Source organism: Hyperolius riggenbachi, chromosome 7 (assembly GCF_040937935.1).
Source record: "Hyperolius riggenbachi isolate aHypRig1 chromosome 7, aHypRig1.pri, whole genome shotgun sequence".
Classification (NCBI taxonomy): domain Eukaryota; kingdom Metazoa; phylum Chordata; class Amphibia; order Anura; family Hyperoliidae; genus Hyperolius; species Hyperolius riggenbachi.
This window is the reverse complement of record NC_090652.1, coordinates 152,994,769-153,014,532: the sequence shown is the minus strand read 5'-3', so window position 1 is coordinate 153,014,532 and position 19,764 is coordinate 152,994,769. Positions and strand designations below refer to the sequence as shown.

The 19,764-nt window shown below is 44.6% G+C and overlaps 1 protein-coding gene across 1 annotated transcript in view; it reads left to right on the top strand.

The window, feature by feature from the left end:
- Positions 1–19,764, top strand: part of LOC137524650 (BOS complex subunit NOMO1-like) — a 157,432-nt gene that overhangs the window by 14,418 nt on the left and 123,250 nt on the right. The window contains exons 2-5 of the mRNA XM_068244764.1: positions 2,188–2,277; positions 6,932–6,977; positions 11,060–11,160; positions 18,929–19,035. Coding sequence (XP_068100865.1) covers positions 2,188–2,277; positions 6,932–6,977; positions 11,060–11,160; positions 18,929–19,035 — 344 coding nt within the window. The remainder of the gene's footprint in view (positions 1–2,187; positions 2,278–6,931; positions 6,978–11,059; positions 11,161–18,928; positions 19,036–19,764) is intronic.

The window sequence follows — 19,764 nt, the reverse complement described above, 5'->3', positions numbered from 1 at the left end:
TGGCCACAAGATGGCAGCTATGAGTTTGTTTACGTGACCACCACCTGCTGCATGAAAGATCTTGCATTATAGGAAACAAATCTGACCACAAGTTTTTCTGAAGTGTGTGTGTGTATCTATCTATCTATCTATCTATCTATCTATCTATCTATCTATCTATCTATCTATCTATCTATCTATCTATCTATCTATCTATCTATCTATCTATCTCAGGCTTTCTCAACCAGGGTTCCCTGGAACCCCAGGGTTCCTTGAGAAGTCTGCAGGGGTTCCTTGGCATCTTCCCCCATTGTGGGGGATGTATAATAGAGCACATAATAATAGGTAGTACCGTAACAAGAAGCACTAAATTAGGGGCTTAGGAGGCAGTATAATGAGTGGCAGTGTAATTGGGGTAGTGAAATAAACAGCCACACATACTTTTAAAGACCATGCCTCCTGCAAAATAAATGCAGGGGTTCCTCGAGATCAAACAATTGTTTGCAGGGGTTCCTTGAGATCCAAAAGCTATTTGCAAGGTTCCTCCACGGTAGAAAGGTTGAGAAAGGCTTATCTATCTATCTATCTATCTATCTATCTATCTATCTATCTATCTATCTATCTATCTATCTATAAATATATATATATATATTATCTCACAGCTTTGGCAACTTGCGTTGCAATTATTTTTTTTGTGATGAAACTGAGACAGGAGGTGTTGTTCAGCAGGCATTGTCTTTCTGGTTTTGTAGGTGTATCAACAGCTGGCAGGCCAACTACAGATACTTAAAGGACAACTGTAGCAAGAGGACTATGGAGGTTGCCATATTTATTTCTTTTTAAACAATCCCAATTGCCTGGCAGCTTTGCTGATCTATTTGGCTGCGGTAGTGTCTGAATAACACCAGAAACCACCATGCAGCTAATCGGAGCAGATTTAGGTACCTGGAGTCGGTGGACTCAATACACTGAGGAGTCGTATGATTTTTGTACAAACGCCACAGTCCTGATAAGAATTTGACTGAGGAGTTGAAGTCAAAACTATTTTGGGTACTTGGAATGGGTGGTTTCGTAACCTGAGGAGTTGGATGATTTTTGTACTGGCTCCACAGCCCTGGGCACCATCTAACTTCCTATACGGAGAGCTTTCCAGTGCCTGGTGGATATAGCAGAACAGCTGAAAGACTATTCACTGTCTGCTGATGCCCATGCGAAATGGGCCTAAATGTGACCTTCAGAAAAGTTACCAATTGTGGAAGAGGTTGCTGATACATTATGGAACAAAAATCCCTGTTACAATTCACATTGAAGATATGTGACTAAAAATGCAAATTTTTTTTGGTCTGTCTCTTTTTAACTCTTTGACATACCCAGAAAGTTCAGAGGCAGAAATGCTTGGCTGGGCTATACTGAGAAGGAAATATTTGCTTGATTTCATTCTGTAGCTCCAGAAATATCCTAATAATTAAGGGTCAGTACACGGCAAAAAGCGCAAACGCTCAGCGCTTTCTGAAGTGATTTGTTTTCTAGGTGATTCTAGGCATATGCCTAGCGATTTGTTTAATCTATTCCTAGCAATTTTTGGAGCGTTTTTGTCTAGCTTTTTTTATTTTATTTTATTTTTTTTATTTTAAATACAGTCCAGCTGCTAGTTTACTGGTTTTGACACACAAACACTTGGAAAATCGCTCTGATCTAGCTCTATTCAGAGCGATTTTCCACTTTTTCTATACTTAACATTGAGGCTGAATCGCCCCAGATATCAGCAGAAATCCTGGAGGACCCACGTTTGCGTTTAGGAAAAAAAATCACATCGCTCTGGTGTGAGCCATCCCATTGAAATACATTAGCCAAGTGCTCTTTAAGGAGCTAGCATTTTTAAAAGCACTCAGAAGCGCTCTTGGTGTGCACCAGCCCTCAATCTAAGTCGCATATACACAAAAAAAAAGTACCCTTGTACTGCAACAAATAGAAACTCCTATCTATCGCAAAATCAACTGCAATTACTAATATGGTTCATGAAATCGTTCAGTAAGATGTTAGTTTTTTGTTGTAGACTGGATAAGTCCTCTTGAGAACTTCTTAGCATTTCACAAAACCTTTGAGTATATTATTCTCTACAATTTGTATTTTAAATTGATGATTTTTAATTTTGTGGTTCTGGAATGGTGAATGTTCATGTAAATGTTTTTATTCTTATCATTTTAGATTAAGCTATACACCAAACAAGGCACATTGAAATACCAGACTGACTGCGCTCCAAATAATGGTTATTTCATGATTCCTCTTTATGACAAGGTGAGTTGCAAGTTGTAAACTGAAACTGATTGCTGACATACAAAGCTAACCATACCTATGCTAGTATAATGCTGGAGATTTAAATGCTGTCATGTACCAATGGCGTCAATTCACGAGAGGTTACCAAAGTTTTTATCACATGGTCAGTAATTTACCTCATGTGATAACTCAAAATAGCAATTCTCCAAAAATACAGGCTGAAATACCGACAGGTCGCCATTCGTGCGAAATTTGTCTGATAAATGTGCGATAAATAGTCGGTAGTTATTCATTATTTTTTTTCTCAAAATCACAATTCACTAGGGAAAAAAGGGGGTGTGACGATTCGTTATTTTAGATCTATTTATCGCCTAAATGTACCTGGCGATATGTGGTTTTTCGCACAGCTGCTGCAGCTCACTCTGCACCTAGTTTACTAGCAGCACACAGTAACAGCTTATACTGTACATATTTCAGGCAGCAGAGAGCAGCCCATTTACAATATTAAGCAATATTAAGCATTTACCATATTAAGTGTAGGAATTTGGATACATTTGTCATCGGAAGGGAGTGTGAAAATGTATTCAAATACCTCCTTTTTTTTTTGTCCTTTCTTGTATAAAGCAAACACCCAGGTATAAAATCTAGTATTTCTATTTTCTTATGGAATAGCTGTTTATGTAATTATTATAATTATCTAGTATTTACATATCTGCCACAGCACTGTACAGAGTATTTACTGTATTTTTCGGACAATAAGAGGGCAAAAACCATGGAGAAAAAATATATACTAAACTTGGTGCATCTATGGTCAGGAGCGTCTTGTGATGTGATCCCCCAATTATTGTCCTATTCTTGTCCCCCTTGGTGTCCAATTCCTGTCCTTTTTTGGTGTCCTATTCCTGTCCCCCTCTGTGTCCTCCCCCTGTGTGTTTGCCTCATGTCCCCCTCCATGTCTGCTTCCTGTCCCCCTCTGTTTTTTCCTCCTGTCCTCCTCCTTTCCCCCTGTGTGTTTGCCTCATGTCCCCCTCCATGTCTGCTTCCTGTCCCCCTCTGTGTCTTCCTCCTGTCCCCCTGTGTGTTTGCCTAATGCCCTCCTCCATGTCTGCCTCATGTCCCCCTCTGTGTTTTCCTCCTGTCCTCCTCCTTTCCCCCTGTGTGTTGCCTCATGTCCCCTCCATGTCGGCTTCCTGTCCCCCTCTGTGTCTTCCTCCTGTCCCCCTGTGTTTGCCTAATGTCCCCCTCCATGTCTGCTTCCTGTCCCCCTTCATGTCTGCTTCCTGTCCCCCTCTGTGTCTTCCTTTTGTCCTCCTCCTGTCCCCCTGTGTGTTTGCCTCATGCCCCCTCCATGTCTGCTTCCTGTCCCCCTCTGTGTCTTCCTCCTGTCCCCCTGTGTGTTGCCTCATGTCCCCCTCTATGTCTGCTTCATGTCCCCCTCTGTGTCTTCCTCCTGTCCTCCTCCTTTCCCCCTGTGTGTTGCCTCATGTCCCCCTCCATGTCTGCTTCCTGTTCCCCTCTGTGTCTTCCTCCTGTCCTCCTCCTGTCCCCCTGTGTGTTTGCCTCATGTCCCACTCCATGTCTGCTTCCTGTCCCCCTTTGTGTCTTCCTCCTGTCCCCCTGTGCGTTTGCCTAATGCCCCCCTCCATGTCTGCTTCCTTTCCCCCTCTGTGTTTTTTTCCTGTCCCCCTGTGTGTTTGCCTCATGTCCCCCTCCATGTCTTCCTCCTGCCCCCCTCTGTGTCTTCCTCATGTCCCTCTCTGTGTCCTCCTCAGGTCCCTCTGTGTGTTTGCCTCAAGTCCCCCTCCATTCCTGCTTCCTGTCACCTCTGTGCTGCCTTCTTCCTCCATGTCCCCTGTTAAGTTATTAGCGGCACCTCATTCTAAGTGCCAGCGGCGATCAGCTGCTGTCCTCCTCTGTGAGCGCAACCGCCACGTGGTTATCACTCACCTCCTTCCTTGAGCCTGCAGCGATCAGCTGCTTGTCTTGCATTCCTTCCCCCTAGTGCAGGCTTTTTCTGGTTGCGTCATTACAGTGGCAACAAGCACTAGAGGGAAGGAGTGTGAGACAGAAGCAGCTGATCGTCGCAAGCTCAAGGGAGGAGGTGAGTGATACCCGCGGGCGGCTGCCGCCGCTAATTACAATTGCGGGAGTGTTCAGGACACCGCAGCCACGGAGAACACACCACGCACACGGAGGGGGGACAACAGCTTATCGCCACAGGATGAGGTGAGTAATTGTGGCTGCCGCTGATTACTTTTAACAGAAGACGCAGAGGACAATACAGGGAGTCCCAGACATCGCAGCGGTTCGTATCGGCGGGCGTTCGTAAGTCGGGGACTCCCTGTACTCAGATGCAGGGACTTTTTTCTCTCCACTTTTGGCGTGCGTCTTATAATCTGAAAAAAAAATGGTGGGGGGGGGAGCGGTTGGGGAGGAGAAAATTAAAGGTCCACAATTACAAAAAATGTAAAATGTATGTGTATCCATATGTATACAATTGTCATTTGTTCCAGAGTAAAATGCACTATAAATGTATCTTTTCCTTTGTCACTGTAACTAACAATAGCTTGTAAAAATGACAGGTTTTGGACTACTCCATTTCCCCATGGGGGATTCTCAGGGTTTCCTTATTTTCAAAAGCACGTAGGGCTTGTTCAAGCTTGTTTTAAGCACCGCCGATTTTCAGAATCGCCCTAAAAGCGCTTTTGCAATGATCAGTGTTCACATCTGAGCGTTTTGTTATCGATCTGCTCAGAAAAGCGCTGCCTGTACTGTTTTCCAAGCGTTTTTGCTCAATAGAAGGTATAGGGAAATAGCAAAGTGCTTCAAAAATCTCTTGGTATAGCGATTTCCCCAGCACTTTTTTTTTTTTTTTTCCAATAGAAATTTTTTATTGAATTTTCAAGAAACACATATAATGTCAACAGAACATTAAAAACAAAGGTAAGGATTAAGTTGTCCATATGCAGGAAATAATGAGACTAGTACAGTAACAGGAATGCCAATAGTAATCTTCAAAAAAACAAAGTTAGTATCTAATATCACTTCTTGTAATCATACTATACTACAAGCTTTTGCATGTTACTTGTTTTGTTATAGCTCACGGGGGTCCAGGGGTATATAACTTAAAGGTGCCATTGACTCGGAATAGCACACCTATCCATACATAGAACCCCATCAGGGCTGGACAGGAGTGTATCCCATTCAACTGAGGGGGGGAAGTAGCACCATTGACACCTACCCTCCAGTGAGGGCAGGTGAAGACTATAGATTAGTACATCGTAGGTAAGGAGAGATCCTGCAATAGGAGTATTACTTTCAGAGCAGGCAGAAGTTAAAGGAGAGTGGGAAGAGAGAGAAAAAGAGAGGCTAAGTTGAGCCTGAGTAGAGAGAGCAGGGAAGAGAGAAAGGATAAGTTAGGACAGAGAAAGAGGCAATGACAGGGGTTTGGGACAGGGAGGCCCTATGACGACACAGTTGTTAATAAAAGTAATATTATGTTAAGGACATAATTCGGGTTATAAACTGTTCACCCTAGCGCTAAGTTCTGGGTCCCCAGCACTTTTTAAGAATAAATACATTGTATTTAATCTTTTCCGGGTTAAACAGTTCACTTCCTGACTTGCTTCAGGAAGTGAAAAAAAACAAGCTCTTTACACAAATCAAAGCGTGCAGGTAAGCGCCGGGAGGGGAAAAAAAAACACGCAAAAAATAGAAAATCGCTTCTGTTAGCGATTTAGATTTCAGATGTAAACAAGCCATTACTGAATTGTAGTTGTTCAGTCCAACTGCCAAAATAGTGGGCAAGCAAGTTGTGATTGTTTTTATAAAGATCCTTTTCAAGTAGTGCTTTTGTAGAAAATAGAGTCAGTACTGAGAATTCCCCATGAGAGAGATAGACTAGGCCAAAGCCTGTCTATGCAAGTGAATTTAGAATCGCATGCAATTTTTCATTTTCAAAGGCTTCATGAAAATAAAGCAAATGTTGAGGTGCTGTACACAATGGTGTCTGGGGAGAGGGGTGTGGAAGAAAACTGGAGTGCCTGGAGGACACCCACACAGACACTGGGAGAACATACAAATGTGAACCCAGCACTGCAAGGCAAGAAATCTATCCACTCTGCCACTATGCTATGTTCATAAATACTGGAGCATGAAAAAAGTGTCCCAGAGTCCACTGGATCATTTTTTTTTATTTATTTTTTTCCAGCTATTTTAATTGCTGTCCTAAACTAAAATATTCCCCATATAATGTTGTCTGGCATGTGCACAGTTTCCTTACATCTTACATTAGGTGCCATTCAGGAGTGGGATTTGTGCAGAATCTCCTACTGAAGTAATATCTATCTTGGTACAGGTTCTCTTTCATCTTCACATACTGGCATCTTTGCCTTGGGTACTAGATAATCTTTTCCCAGCCCTGACTATGGGTACACCTCACTGTGCCAGTACTAACAGCTGTTAACAATAGTTATTATACTGCTTGGTGTCAGTGTGGGTAATATACTTCAGCATCGGAAGTGGGTCCCCCTCCCCCCATGATGTTTACCAACAGAATGCAACTAGGAAACCCAGGTAAAATACTGGTATTCAGCTGATCTTGTGTGCACTTTGTTACAATACATAATTAGAACATAACTGTAATTACACCTTGTTGAATGTTTTGTCCTTGCAGGGGGATTTTATTCTTAAGATTGAGCCTCCCCTAGGGTGGAGTTTTGGTAAGTTGTTGTTTACTTGCTGTAATCGCTGTGCTCCTCTCCCTGTGGCATTGTCTGTGTGTATATTTTGCATTCCCTGGTTTCACCTATTAGCAATAGTTGGCTATAATCATTAAATCCCTTGACACTGCAGAAGCCTCACATAATCCTTATGAAATCCTGCCATGTGTTATATGTTGTGTTTATGGAACATGGTAATGCTTTCAGGGCTGTGTTTTATGCTATAATTAGCATTGCTTTCTATATGGTAAATGTATGCATTTATCTTCTGAATGTATTATTTTGTGCCTTTATCCAGTATATTCTGCAATGTCTGTGTTATATTGTATGGCCAGGCTGCAAGGCAGACAGTGTGTTTTTGGGATGTGAGTGGAAACGCAAGCCCCTGGAGGAAATCCATGCAAACGCAGAGAGAACATACAAATCCCATGCTGATAGTGTCTCTGGTTAACTAGTATTTTCTGGTTATTTGCAGATTGGCACAATTATAAAAGTAGTACACACCTTGAACTAGAGCATGGAGGCTCTCAAAAATAATAAAATAATTAAAACAATATGAAAAAGGAGAGGCAGTGGTTGGCTTACCTCTCCTTTATTGCACAGAAATTAGGTTAGACAATGCGTTTTGTGGGCATTCCCCAGGTCAGTAGTACTTAAAAAAAATTGCAGTATGGCTTCTAATGGTGAGACTCAAACGTGTTGTCTAACTCTGATTCTGTGCAGTAAACTTTATGAAATTCCTTAGTCATCCAAGCTACTTTATATACAGTATAGAGGTAAGCCAACCACTGCCTCTCTTATTTTTATTACGATTTTACACCTTGGTTGAGAAGTATATGGCAGCAACCATATACCTCCTGCTTTAGTTGCCCTTTAATCAAAAGGAGCATGACCAGCGAGGATCCCCACAAACTAGTAATGGTGAGAATTCCTCATTGGTGATTGCATCTTTATTTACAATAAAGAAAAATGCGAATATGCTCTCATAGGTTAGCATGGCCATGAACCATCAATGGGTTCTGGCCAGTGGCGGTGGTGTCAAGGACATGGGAAGCCTCTGGACTATCCAAAGACTTCCCTCTACCTAGGTAAGTATCTCACTTCTGTTCTCCAACCAGTACAGGTTTGCTTTTAGTAAAGCTTCAGCATCACTTTCCACGATCCACTTGTTTTTATGGTGCTGTGTTTAGTGCAGTATGTGGCAGTTTCTCGCATTCAAGTCAAGAACTTGCCTGACACAATCTCTGTGAGGCCTTTTTATATAAGGCTTGATTCACAGTGGTCAGTTGCGTAACTTGCAGGTTAAAATGTGTGTGAACTGCAATGCAGTCTGGAAATGGACTTTTAATATAAAGCCTGCATGCAGTGAGTTAGCATAACACGATCAGTTACAATGCAGCACTGTGAACAGGCCATATAATTGTATGGGCAGTGGCTTGACATGCAGAATTATTATGCAACACAACCGAGCACTGTGAACTAGCTATAAGAGGGGGGGGGGGGGGGGGGGGGGGGCAACCTTTTTGACAGATAAAAAGCATTTTTTTTTTACTTATAACATTATTTTTTAGGTTGCTGGATTTATTTTAGTGGTGTTGCATTCAAAAGTTTACTGTACATCGAGGTAGACTGGGCACTGTCACTTTAAATCGCCTTTATTTCCTCTTCATGCCAAAAACAATACAAAGACATCAGTCACTCATGGATAGATCAAACCTGCATGAGTGGTGGAGTTGGGGTGCTCAGGATTCGGGTGACCAGGGAGATGAATGGATGGCACTACAGCCGTTTCATGCCAGACCGGCGCTTATTCACGTGCTAGTGTCCTACGAAATGACAGCGCCGCGCGGCTTCCTTGAAGGAGTTTGCACTTTCTGAAACTCACTCCACACCAATGACAGGCGGTAGGGGTGCGGCTTGCAAACTCCTGCAAGGAAGCCGCGCGGTGCTGTCATTTCGTAGGACACTAGCACGTGAGTAAGCGCCGGTCTGGCATGAAACGGCTGTAGTGCCATCCATTCATCTCCCTGGTCACCCGAATCCTGAGCACCCCAACTCCACCACTCATGCAGGTTTGATCTGTCCATGTGTGACCGATGTCTTCGTATTGTTTTTGGCATGAAGAGGAAATAAAAGCGATTTAAAGTGACAGTGCCCGGTCTGCCTCGATGTACAGTAATATTGACAGTTGTTTTCCGCCTTACTTGCTCCAGCTGCACGTCCTTTGGCTTATTATACATGCTACAATACAAGTGATGGGGTGAAGACTAGTCCTGAAAGATAAATCGAATTGAAACCGTAATCGCGATCACCAAGATCTTAATTTCAGAATCGTCAGTGCCGAATATCACGATCACGTAATTTCTACATGGGGGAAGTTTGAAGAAGCGGCTTCAAACTTCCCCAAAGTCCCGTCCGGTGCGGCCTACAGCGTTGGACATGCCTTCCACACGAGTCCAACGCTGTCCGTCCTCCATCGCCATCTGCTGGCTCTTGTGCTTGGCAAAACTCCGGGTTCCTCTGTCACATGACATATAGGATGTATTCCGTGCATTAGAGCCTGCAGGAGGCCAAGAGGATAGACGGGCATCGCTGGACTTGTACTGGAAGCTATATCCAGAACTGATGCAGCTTGGGACACAGAGGGGGCACAAAGAGAGAAACAGAGCGGGCACAGAGGGGTCACAAAGAGAGAAACAGCGGGCACAGAGACACAAAGGGGGCAAAAGAGAGACCCAGAGGAGGCATGAAGAGGCAAAGGGGGCACAAGGAGAGATGGGGACGGAGGGGGGAACAAAGCTTGATTTGAAGGAAATCGGGAATTGAATCGAAAGTTGTAATTTCGGACAGAAATCGCTCAATTCAATTTTTTTCCTAAAATTGTTCAGACCTAGTGAAGACTTTATAGACAGTAGAAGCAGGTACCCTCAAGAAGATTTACTGAAGTGCCGAGTGTTTGTTTTTTTTGTATAGCGTACTTGTCCATTCAAAAGTTTGCCTCCTATTAGTCTGTTTACCATTTTCATATGATCTCCACTTTCATCCAAAATCCACCTCAAAAATATGCAGTTGCTGCATTTATAAAGTGACAATTAGCCTGATTACCACTTCACTGATCGCCGAATAGCATTCATGACTTCAAAGTTGAGAGTGTCATAGGCCATAATGGAGACCAGTGGAGACTACATTGAGGTAGCAACCACAGTGAAAGTCAGTGGGGTGCATACTGCCCCTCTTTCTGGTAATCAGTAACATGAGGCTGGCTATTTGTTACACTATTCAGAATCAGAATTGTCTTTATTCACCAAGTATAGTGATAATGTACCTGTAATTATTTGTGGTTCACATGGCCTTGGCAATAGTAAATATAACCAACCATAATATTACAGACATAAAAAAAAGTATAATTGAAACAACATGAAAAATGCTAACATACAGCATAAAAACTGAAATAAAATAAAACACTAGGTCAGGGTGTGGGGCTGTACTGCCCTGGGGAACTACGAATCCAAAGTAAATGGCTAAAGAGTTGTGCTGTACAAGGGACTAGAGTGCTGCAGAAAGTCAGACCTGGCAGGGGGGCTGGAGTTCAGCAGGATGACTGCTTTGGGGAAGAAGGTACCTCTCTGACTGGTGGTTCTGGAGGGGATGGTTCTTTATTGGCGACCGGATGGGAGGATCTCATTGAAGCCACTGCCTGGGTGGGAGGAATCGTGAAAAAATCCTGGTGGCCCTTGTCTTCATTCTAGAGCACAGGCGTCGAACTCAGCCCTCGAGGGCCAAAGCCATGCCATTGTTTAGGATGGACTGAGAAATAAAGAAATGTGTTCTACCTGATGAACCACACCTTTCCTGATTAAGTTTCTTTAGTTAGTTTGAGTTGTGCCAAAAATGTGTGAGGACCTCAGCCCTCGAGGATTGGAGTTTGACACCTGTGTTCTAGAACCTTCCACTTCATTTTGGAGTAACTGTAGCTAAATAGCAATATTTGATTGCCCTTTTATAAGTCAGTCGTTATATAAATGGCAATTACGTCTTGAGAAGTGTTAATCTATTTTTTTTTTTTTTTTAATTTTCCACAGAACCAACCAGTGTTTCCCTCCACGTGGATGGAGTAAATGACATTTGTACTAAAGGGGAGGATGTTAATTTTGTTTTCACAGGATTTTCTGTCAATGGAAAGGTATGTCAACTTTTTTTTTTAGCAGACCATATGTAAAGGCACACTTTAAAGGACATACGAGGTGACGATTGCAATCTATTTTTATTCACCTAATGCTTCTTCCAGACCCTAGCAGCCATTTCAGTCCCTCGCTGAAGCTCCGGTCCTCCTCGGTGTCCCGCTGGCCACCCCTTAAAGAGCGGCGGCTGGTCGGTGCTTCTGCATCTCTGTCAGCGCTTCCACATCATCTGGCGCTTACTGTGCCTGTGCACTACCACTGCACAGGCGCAGTACATGCCAGATGATGTGGATGCGCGGGCACAGAAGTGCCAACCTGCCTCCGGGTTGCTGCTCTTTATGGGCGGCCAGCAGTACACCGAGGAACACCTGAGCTGCGGTGAGGGGCTGAAATGGCTGCTAGGGGCTGAAAGAAGCCCCAGGTGAGTAAAAATAGATTGCAATTGTCGCCTAGTGGGTCCTTTTAAATCTATAAAGGGACACTTTAGTTGAGAGCTTTGTGAAGGCTGCCCTTTTTTCCATTTTAAAGTATGCTAATGCCTTGGTTGTCCTGCTGATTTTTGGTCTCCAACACTTTCAGCCACTGACTCAGAGTGAGCATGGACATTAGGTGTTGTGTTACAAAGTTTGTCAAGCTCACCATGCAAAGTTAGGCATTCAAGTAGTGTGAATTTTATTTTTTTAAAGGTCAGTTTTTACTTGTCATTGTATCACGCAGGGCTAATATGTTGCGATGTCAGCAAGGTGCTAATTGATGCGGCTTCCAATAACCCGGACATTTTTATGTCACAACCACACCTGCACTTGTTTGGGCCTAAGTTTCTGCTAGTTGGAGTCTGATTTGTAATGCCAGCTTTGCAAAACTGATTTGTGAAATTTTCATGATCTGACAAAATTTGATTGACAAAAATATCACGAACTTGCCATCGATAATTGTACTCCTCACTATTAGCCACATGCTGGTTTCTGGTGTGCAATTCAGATACTACTGCAGCCAAAAGAATCAGCAAGACTACCAGGCAATTGTCATTCTTTAAAGGGAACCTAAAGTGAGAGGTACCTGTAGGCTGACATACTTATTCCCTTTTATACAATACCAGTTGCCTGGCTGTCCTGCTAATCCTCTGTAGAGATGGCCCGAACCTCCGATTTTCGGTTTGTGAACTTCCGCAAAAGTTTGGTTTGCGCGAACTTTCACAAACTGCAATACTCTTCAATGGGGAGGCGAACTTTGAAAACTAGAAACACTTATGCTGGCCAGAAAAGTGATGGAAAAGATGTTTCAGTGGGTCTAACACCTGGAGGGGGGGCATGGCGGAGTGAGATAAACGCCAAAAGTCCCGGGGAAAAATCTGGATTTGACGCAAAGCAACGGTTTAAAGAGAGACTGAAGCGAGAATAAATCTCGCTTCAGACCTCAGAGTTAGCAGGGGCATGTGTGCCCCTGCTGAAACGCCGCTATAGCGCGGCTTAACGGGGGTCCCTTCACCCCCAAATCCCCCTCCGTAATGCGGGGGAGCGCTTCCTGGTTGGGGCAGGGCTAACCGCCGCAGCCCTGCCCCACGTGCGTCTGTCAGCGCGTATCTCCGCCTCTCCCCCGCCCCACTCAGTCTTCCTTCACTGAGAGGGGCGGGGGAGAGGCGGCGATGCGCGGCTGATAGACGCGACTGGAGGCAGGGCTGCAGCCGTTAGCCCTGCCTCCAGGAGCGACCCAAGTCTGCGACCAAGTGTCGCAGTGGGGGGTTTGGGGGTCAAGGGACCCCCGTTTAGCGGCGCTATTGCGGCGGTTTAGCAGGGGCACACGTGCCCCTGCTAACTATGAGCTCTAAAGCGAGATTTATTCTCGCTTCAGAGTCTCTTTAAGGGCAGAAATCACATTGAATGCTAAATTGCAGACCTAAAGTGCTTTAAAACATCTTGCATGTGTATAACCAAATCAGGGAGTGTAATTAGAGTACTGCTTCACACTGACACACCAAACTCGCTGCGTAACGCACCACAAACAGCTGTTTGTGTAGTAACGGCCGTGCTGGACTGGCACGCACCATGGCGAGATTGCTCTTCCTCATTGATATTGGGTAATTTCTGACTGCCTTATCAACTTTCAATGGTTCTTTCTCTACCATTGTTAAAGCTTACATCTATTTTTTTTTTTAAATTACATTTTATGCTATATGTTCAGTACCTGCAACGAGAATCTGTTATGGAGGGCAAGTCTGCCATTGTGAGTGACCACGGGTAATGGCCGGGGAATCAGGGTTCGATTCCGGTCCGGAGTGGGAGCCTGAGAACTGGCTACCACCACCACACATCCAAGTAAGGCCCATTTGCTGTATAAGTAATGTGCCTGCTCTGACCGTGCTTTGCAGACCAGCGTTCTGTGGTCAGATGGATCCTTGACCCAGCGCTGTGTGCCAGAGATGACACCACTTGCCTTTAATGAGAATCTGTTATGGAGGGCAAGTCAGCCATTCATTCAACTGTGTGAAACTTTCGATGGTACTTTCTCAGTAGCATGGTGACCACGGGTAATGGCCGGGGAATCCTGGTTCGATTCCGGTCCGGAGTGGGAGCCTAAGAAACTACCACCACCACACATCCAAGGAAGGCAGCAGGCATGCTGTGGGCAAAGGAGCAGCAACAGCTACCACACATCCAAGGAAGACAGCAGGCATACCATGCACGTCCCGAGGTAGTGACCAAAAACAACAATACAGGAGGACTTTCGAGGCCCTGCTGTATATGACACTGATCGACTTTACTACCTGTAACGAGAATCTGTTATGGAGGGCAAATCTGCCATCCATTCAATTGAAATGTATGCACTGACTGCCAGGTATAATACAATGTGCATTCACAGATGCATTGAAAGGTATGCAGTGACTGCAAACAGCTGTTTGTGTAGTGACGGCCGTGCTGGACTGGTGCACACCATGACGAGAGTGCAGGTCGATGGCGGCTTTCCAGCCCATATGGTCGCCGGGCTGAGGTAGCTGAATGACAGAACCGTGACTGTCCAGCTGATCAAATTTGGTCTGTCCACAATGAAGCAACAACCTTATTATCTTGGGTCAAGCCTGCGCACCCAGTAGTCCAAGTATTCATCACTGCTCACAGTGTCTACATCCACACTTAAGGCCAGGTAGTCGGCTACCTGCCGGTCCAGGCGTTGGTGGAGGGTGGATCCGGAAGCGCTAAGGCGAGGCGTTGGACTAAAGAATGTCCGCATGTCCGACATCACCATGAGATCGCTGGAGTGTCCTGTCCTTGCCTGCGTGGACATGCGAGGAGGATTACTGGCAGTGGTACCTTTATTGCATTGTGCTGTGATGACAACACCCTTAAACGCATTGTAAAGCACAGTTACCAGCTTGTTCTGCATGTGCTGCATCCTTTCTGCCTTCAGGTGAGTTGGTAACATGTCCGCCACTTTGTGCCTATACCGAGGGTCTAGTAGCGTGGCCACCAAGCACAGCTCATTCACCTTGAGTTTTTTTATACGGGGGTCCCTCAACAGGCTGGACAGCATGAAAGACGCCATCTGCACAAAGTTGGATCCACACTCCTCTTGCTCTACCTCAGTGACGTCAGGTCAGTCCTCCTCCTCCCCCCAGCCACGAACAATACCACGGGAACGTTGAGCAGCACAAGCCCCCTGCGACGCCTGCTGCGGTTGTTCTGCCACCGCCTCCACCTCCTCCTCCAAAGAAACACCTTCCTCATCATCCGAGTCTGACTCCACTTCCCCACACGACTCTTTCTTCTCCTCCCCCCTCTGTGCTGCCGCAGGTCTTGAGGAAACATCTGGTTCTGATGCGAATTGATCCCACAACACTTCCTCCCGTAACTGTTCCTCTTCACGCTCCTCCACAGCTTGATCCACCACTCTACGCACGGCACGCTCCAGGAAGTAAGCGTACGGGATCAAGTCGCTGATGGTGCCTTCACTGCGACTCACCAGGTTGGTCACCTCCTCAAACGGCCTCATGAGCCTTCATGCATTTCGCATGAGTGTCCAGTTGTTGGCCAGAACATCCCCATTTCCCCAGATTGTGTCCTTCCACTGAAATTGTAGAGGCACTGGGTGACGGCTTTCTCCTGTTCTAGCAGAAGCAAGCTAAGAAGCCTACAAGAGCCTAACTAAGCTTTCCCTATGAGAGTCTGCAGCAGCTATCCCTTTACTAATTACTGCAGGCACACGAGTGAGTCCAATGTCTGACGCTGCCTGCCTTTTATAAGGGAGTGTAGCCTAATTGGCTACAATGTGCCTGCTGACTGTGATGTGGAGGGTCAAAGTTGACCCTCATGATGCACTATGGGGGGAACCGAGCTTCCAGAAAAGTTTGCGGTTCTCTCCGATCGCGAACCCCGGAAGTTCGCCGGCGAACCGTTCGGGCCATCTCTAATCCTCTGTCTCTTACTTTTAGCCATAGACCCTGATGCGGATCAGATGTTTCTGACAAAAATCTGGTAAGATTAGCTTTGAACTTTACTGCACTAAAACCTTATCTACTTTCTCCCTGACAGATAAAAGGTTTTTGCTTCTATTTACTATTTTAATCAGTAATCAGCAAGTGTTATAGGAGCTGTCAGCTGTTTGCCAAAGTTCTGTGCTAATATGTAAACAAAGGAGGTTAACCCTTGCTGTGCTCTCAGGAAACCAGGCAGTAACCACTCTGCAGGGTCTCTTTAGGAGCTCAATAAAGGGGCCCTTACACTCAGCAGATTTTTGGCCGATCGATCGATCAAAATCGATTGGTCGATTGCAAATCAATTGACCAATCGACCAATTTGCGGCCGATTTCGATCGATTTCAAACAATCTGGCAGGCTGGAAAATCTAGGTCGATCTGTTTAGATTGCTTATCATTTTGCATTGGCCCTAATGGAAATCTGATGGCAAAAAAATTCCATCAGATCGATTTTCAATAGATTTCAAACTGAAATCTGTTCCTAGTAAAAAATGTTCCTATACACATCAGCTAGATCAGAAATCTATCTGATGGTCTATCTGCTGCTAATCTAACGAGTGTATGGCCACCTTAAGTTGTAACAAAGAAATGTTTTCTTTAAGGGCCCGTTCTCACTTGAGTGGGAATCGCGCGATTCCCGCTCAAGGCAAGCCGCTAGCGGTTTTGTAAAAACCGCTACAGCATGTAACACATGGCAGTGTTGTCATTGTCGCGTTTGCTATTAGCGTTAACTGCAAACGTGTTACATGCAGCGGTTTGCCGGTGATTAACGTTTAGCGATCGCGATTAGCATGCATAGCACGCTAATTGCGATCACTCCAAAACCGCCGCAGTGTCCAGTGGTTTTTCCGCATTAATTGAGGGAAGATCACTCCCGCAAAACGCCGGCGGTAATTGCCGGCGTTTTTGCAATTTAATGCTAGGTTTACATACAATTTTCTGTTAGATTTACCTGCCAGATAGATAAGGTTCAACATGTTGGAAATTTATCTATCTTACGATCTATCTGCCGAGCAATTAGGGATTGTTCTACTCAGCAGGAGATAACCAGAAGACAATGCACCAGAGATAATGACCATTCTCTACAGAAAAGAATCGTTTATGCATTCTAACAGAAAAATCTAATGCTGGGCATACACAGCATTCTGGGCAGGCTTATCAATCAAGCCTGATGGCTCGATTGGTAATATCCTACAGGTCCGATGACCTGCCGGATAGATTCCCCGCTCGATCCCCGCCGGCGGACAATAGCGGGGAATCGAGCGGCTGATTAGGAGCGCCCGCGGGGACGAGCGGGGATCAATCCGCACGTACGATCGGAGACGTGGCGGGGGTCGATCCGACAGCTAATCGGCCGCCGGATCGACCCATGTATGCCCAGCATAACAGAAGAATCTAACAGAAAATTGTATGGTGTAAACCCAGCATTATGCTGGGAATACACTAGTCGGTCCGTTGGCTCGATTAGCCGCCGGATCGATCCCCGCGGGTGCTTCCTTATCTTCTACTCGATTACCCGCTATTGTCCGCCCACGTGGATCGAGCGGGGAATCGATCAGGCGGGTCATCGGACCTCTCGGAAATTATCAATCGAGCCATCAGTGGCTCGATTGATAAGGGCGCATCAACCCGTGTATGCCCAGCATTAGATGTGAACGGGCCCTAAAGGTTATTATGCTTTTGCTTATCTTTTAGAGCAAAGAGGAAGATCTGAGTTTAGATCTGCTTCACAGTTTAAAGCTCTGTACACACGCCAGGTGAAACTTGGCCGAGGCGGCTGATAATGACCGCCCTTGCCGATAATCCAGCCCGTGTACAGCAGTCACCATCCCCTCTAAACTGCTTGGCCTGCAATCCGTGCTGGCGGATCACTTCACCCCAATGACCATCAACTGCATTGTTCTCACCACCTGCCCGTCCCCCCTCCCCCACTGGTTGTGCCCTCACCCTCCATTGTCCCTGATAGTAGGAGGATTGTGTGGCTTGGGAGTTGTCCATCACGCCATCCCATGTCCTGAGTAGGTGGTGGTGTGAGCATCATGCCTACCAGAAGGCAGGATAACTCAGGAAGACTGACTGAGCCAGTGGAGCCTCAGTAGTCATTAAGGTATTCAGAATCATTCTTAAGGGCCCCATACACTGAGCCAATTAGCAACCGATCGATCAAAAGCGATCGATTGACCAATCGATCGATTTGCAGCCGATTTCAATCGATCTGACATGCTGGAAAATCTAGGTCGATCTGTTGAGATTGCTTATCATTTTGCACTTGACCTAATGGAAATCTATTAGAAATCTGTTCCTAGTAAAAAATGTTCCTAAACACATCAGATAGATCAGAAATCTATTTGATGATCTATCTGCTGCTAATCTAACGAGTGTATGGCCACCTTTAGGAGGAGTGGGAAGCTTTAGATTTAAGGGGCCCATACGCTGGTCGATTTCAGCCATCAATCGGTTGATCAGAAAACTATTCTTTCAAATTCCCAAATCGATTTGCGGCTGATTTCGATCAATTTCGATAGATTTCAATCGATCTGGCAGGGTGGAAAATCTTGGTCGATCTGTTGAGATTGCTTCTTATTTTGCATCGGCCCTAATGAAAATCTGATGGCAAAAAAATGCCATCAGATAGATTTTCAATAGATTTCAAACTGAAATCTATTGGAAATCTGTTCCTAGTAAAAAATGTTCCTAAACACATCAGATAGATCAGAGATCTATCTGATGCTAATCTAATGAGTGTATGGCCACCTTAAAGGGAACTGGGCACATTCTCTTTCGCTGGAATCTCTCCTGGCATAGAAGCTGCCATGTTCCCCCCTCCCCTTCTCACATTCCTTATTTACAGAAGTCAGAGATGCTATCTTGACACATTGACACACACAATGGCTTTGAAGAAACAGACCTAATTACTCACTCCCTATGCTGATGAAAAGGCATTGTTTACCTCTTGGTAATTAGCTCAATAAAACAATTAGGTTCCTGAAGTCTCTGCAGTTAGGGACAGTCGGGCAGGCCTGCTAAAACAGGCTACTAAAAGTACTTTGACTGTAAAATACAAGGTAAAATGAAAGTTTATTTTAATAATGAAACAGATTGTCGGCATGCATTTTTCATGTGCTATAGAAATGTTCTGAGTGATAAAAAAGGTGCTCGGTTCACTTTAAGAACAATGAACAGATCTCCTGAGTCAATTTTATTGCCATTAAAATTCTAAGTAGGTGGTATGTGCTTATATTACAAATGTTCACATTTGAATCGGATTAATAATATGATCATTTTATAATCTCTTTGAAGGTTCTCAGCAGAAATCAGGAGTTGGGTCCAGCTGGAGTGCATGTTTCTTTAAGAAAAGTTGGTGGGGGGGCAAATCTGCAGACTGCCATCACTCAACATGGAGGAAAGTAAGTTCTGAAATTCTATATATAAACAAATTATTAAACTATTTGTAAGATTTGCAAGCTTTTAGAGTTTATTCCTATGACCATAATTTTAGTCTTCATACTTGCAAGTCAGACCTGAACAGAAGACCCTTAGAATTGTCATATATGGAGGTGCACATTAGCCTCATGCAACTCTCTAGCAACCTGTGAAATCCTACTTCTCCTTTAGCTTCTCTAGTGAGTTGGACAGTAAGAATTTAGTAAACAATTAAGACTTACATGCTTTTTTTCTGTTTAGCACCTTAAAGGGAAGCTGAAGTGAGAGGGATATGGGGGCTGCCATTTATACTTGTTTTTAAACAATACCAGTTGCCCGGCAGTCTTACTGATCTTTCAATCATCAGTAGTTTCTGAATCCCATACCTGAAAAGCATGCAGCCCATCATGTCAGATTTTTGTTAGACATCTGATCTTCATGCTTGTTCAGGGTCTATAGCTAAAAGTATTCGAGGCGGAGGGTCAGCAGGACAGTCAGGCGATTTTTATTGTTTAACAGGAAATAAATATGGTAGCCTCCATATACCTCTCGCATATGGAGCTGCAATTTCAAAGGATGAGCATAAAAGGATGTAGCACTTCTTGTTAGGTCAAATATAGCATCTTTTGTATTGCAGTCATAATAGGTTTACTTGACCGCTTTTGTTAAACAATTCAGTTTCTACCTATATCAGGTATCACCATTTTGGTATC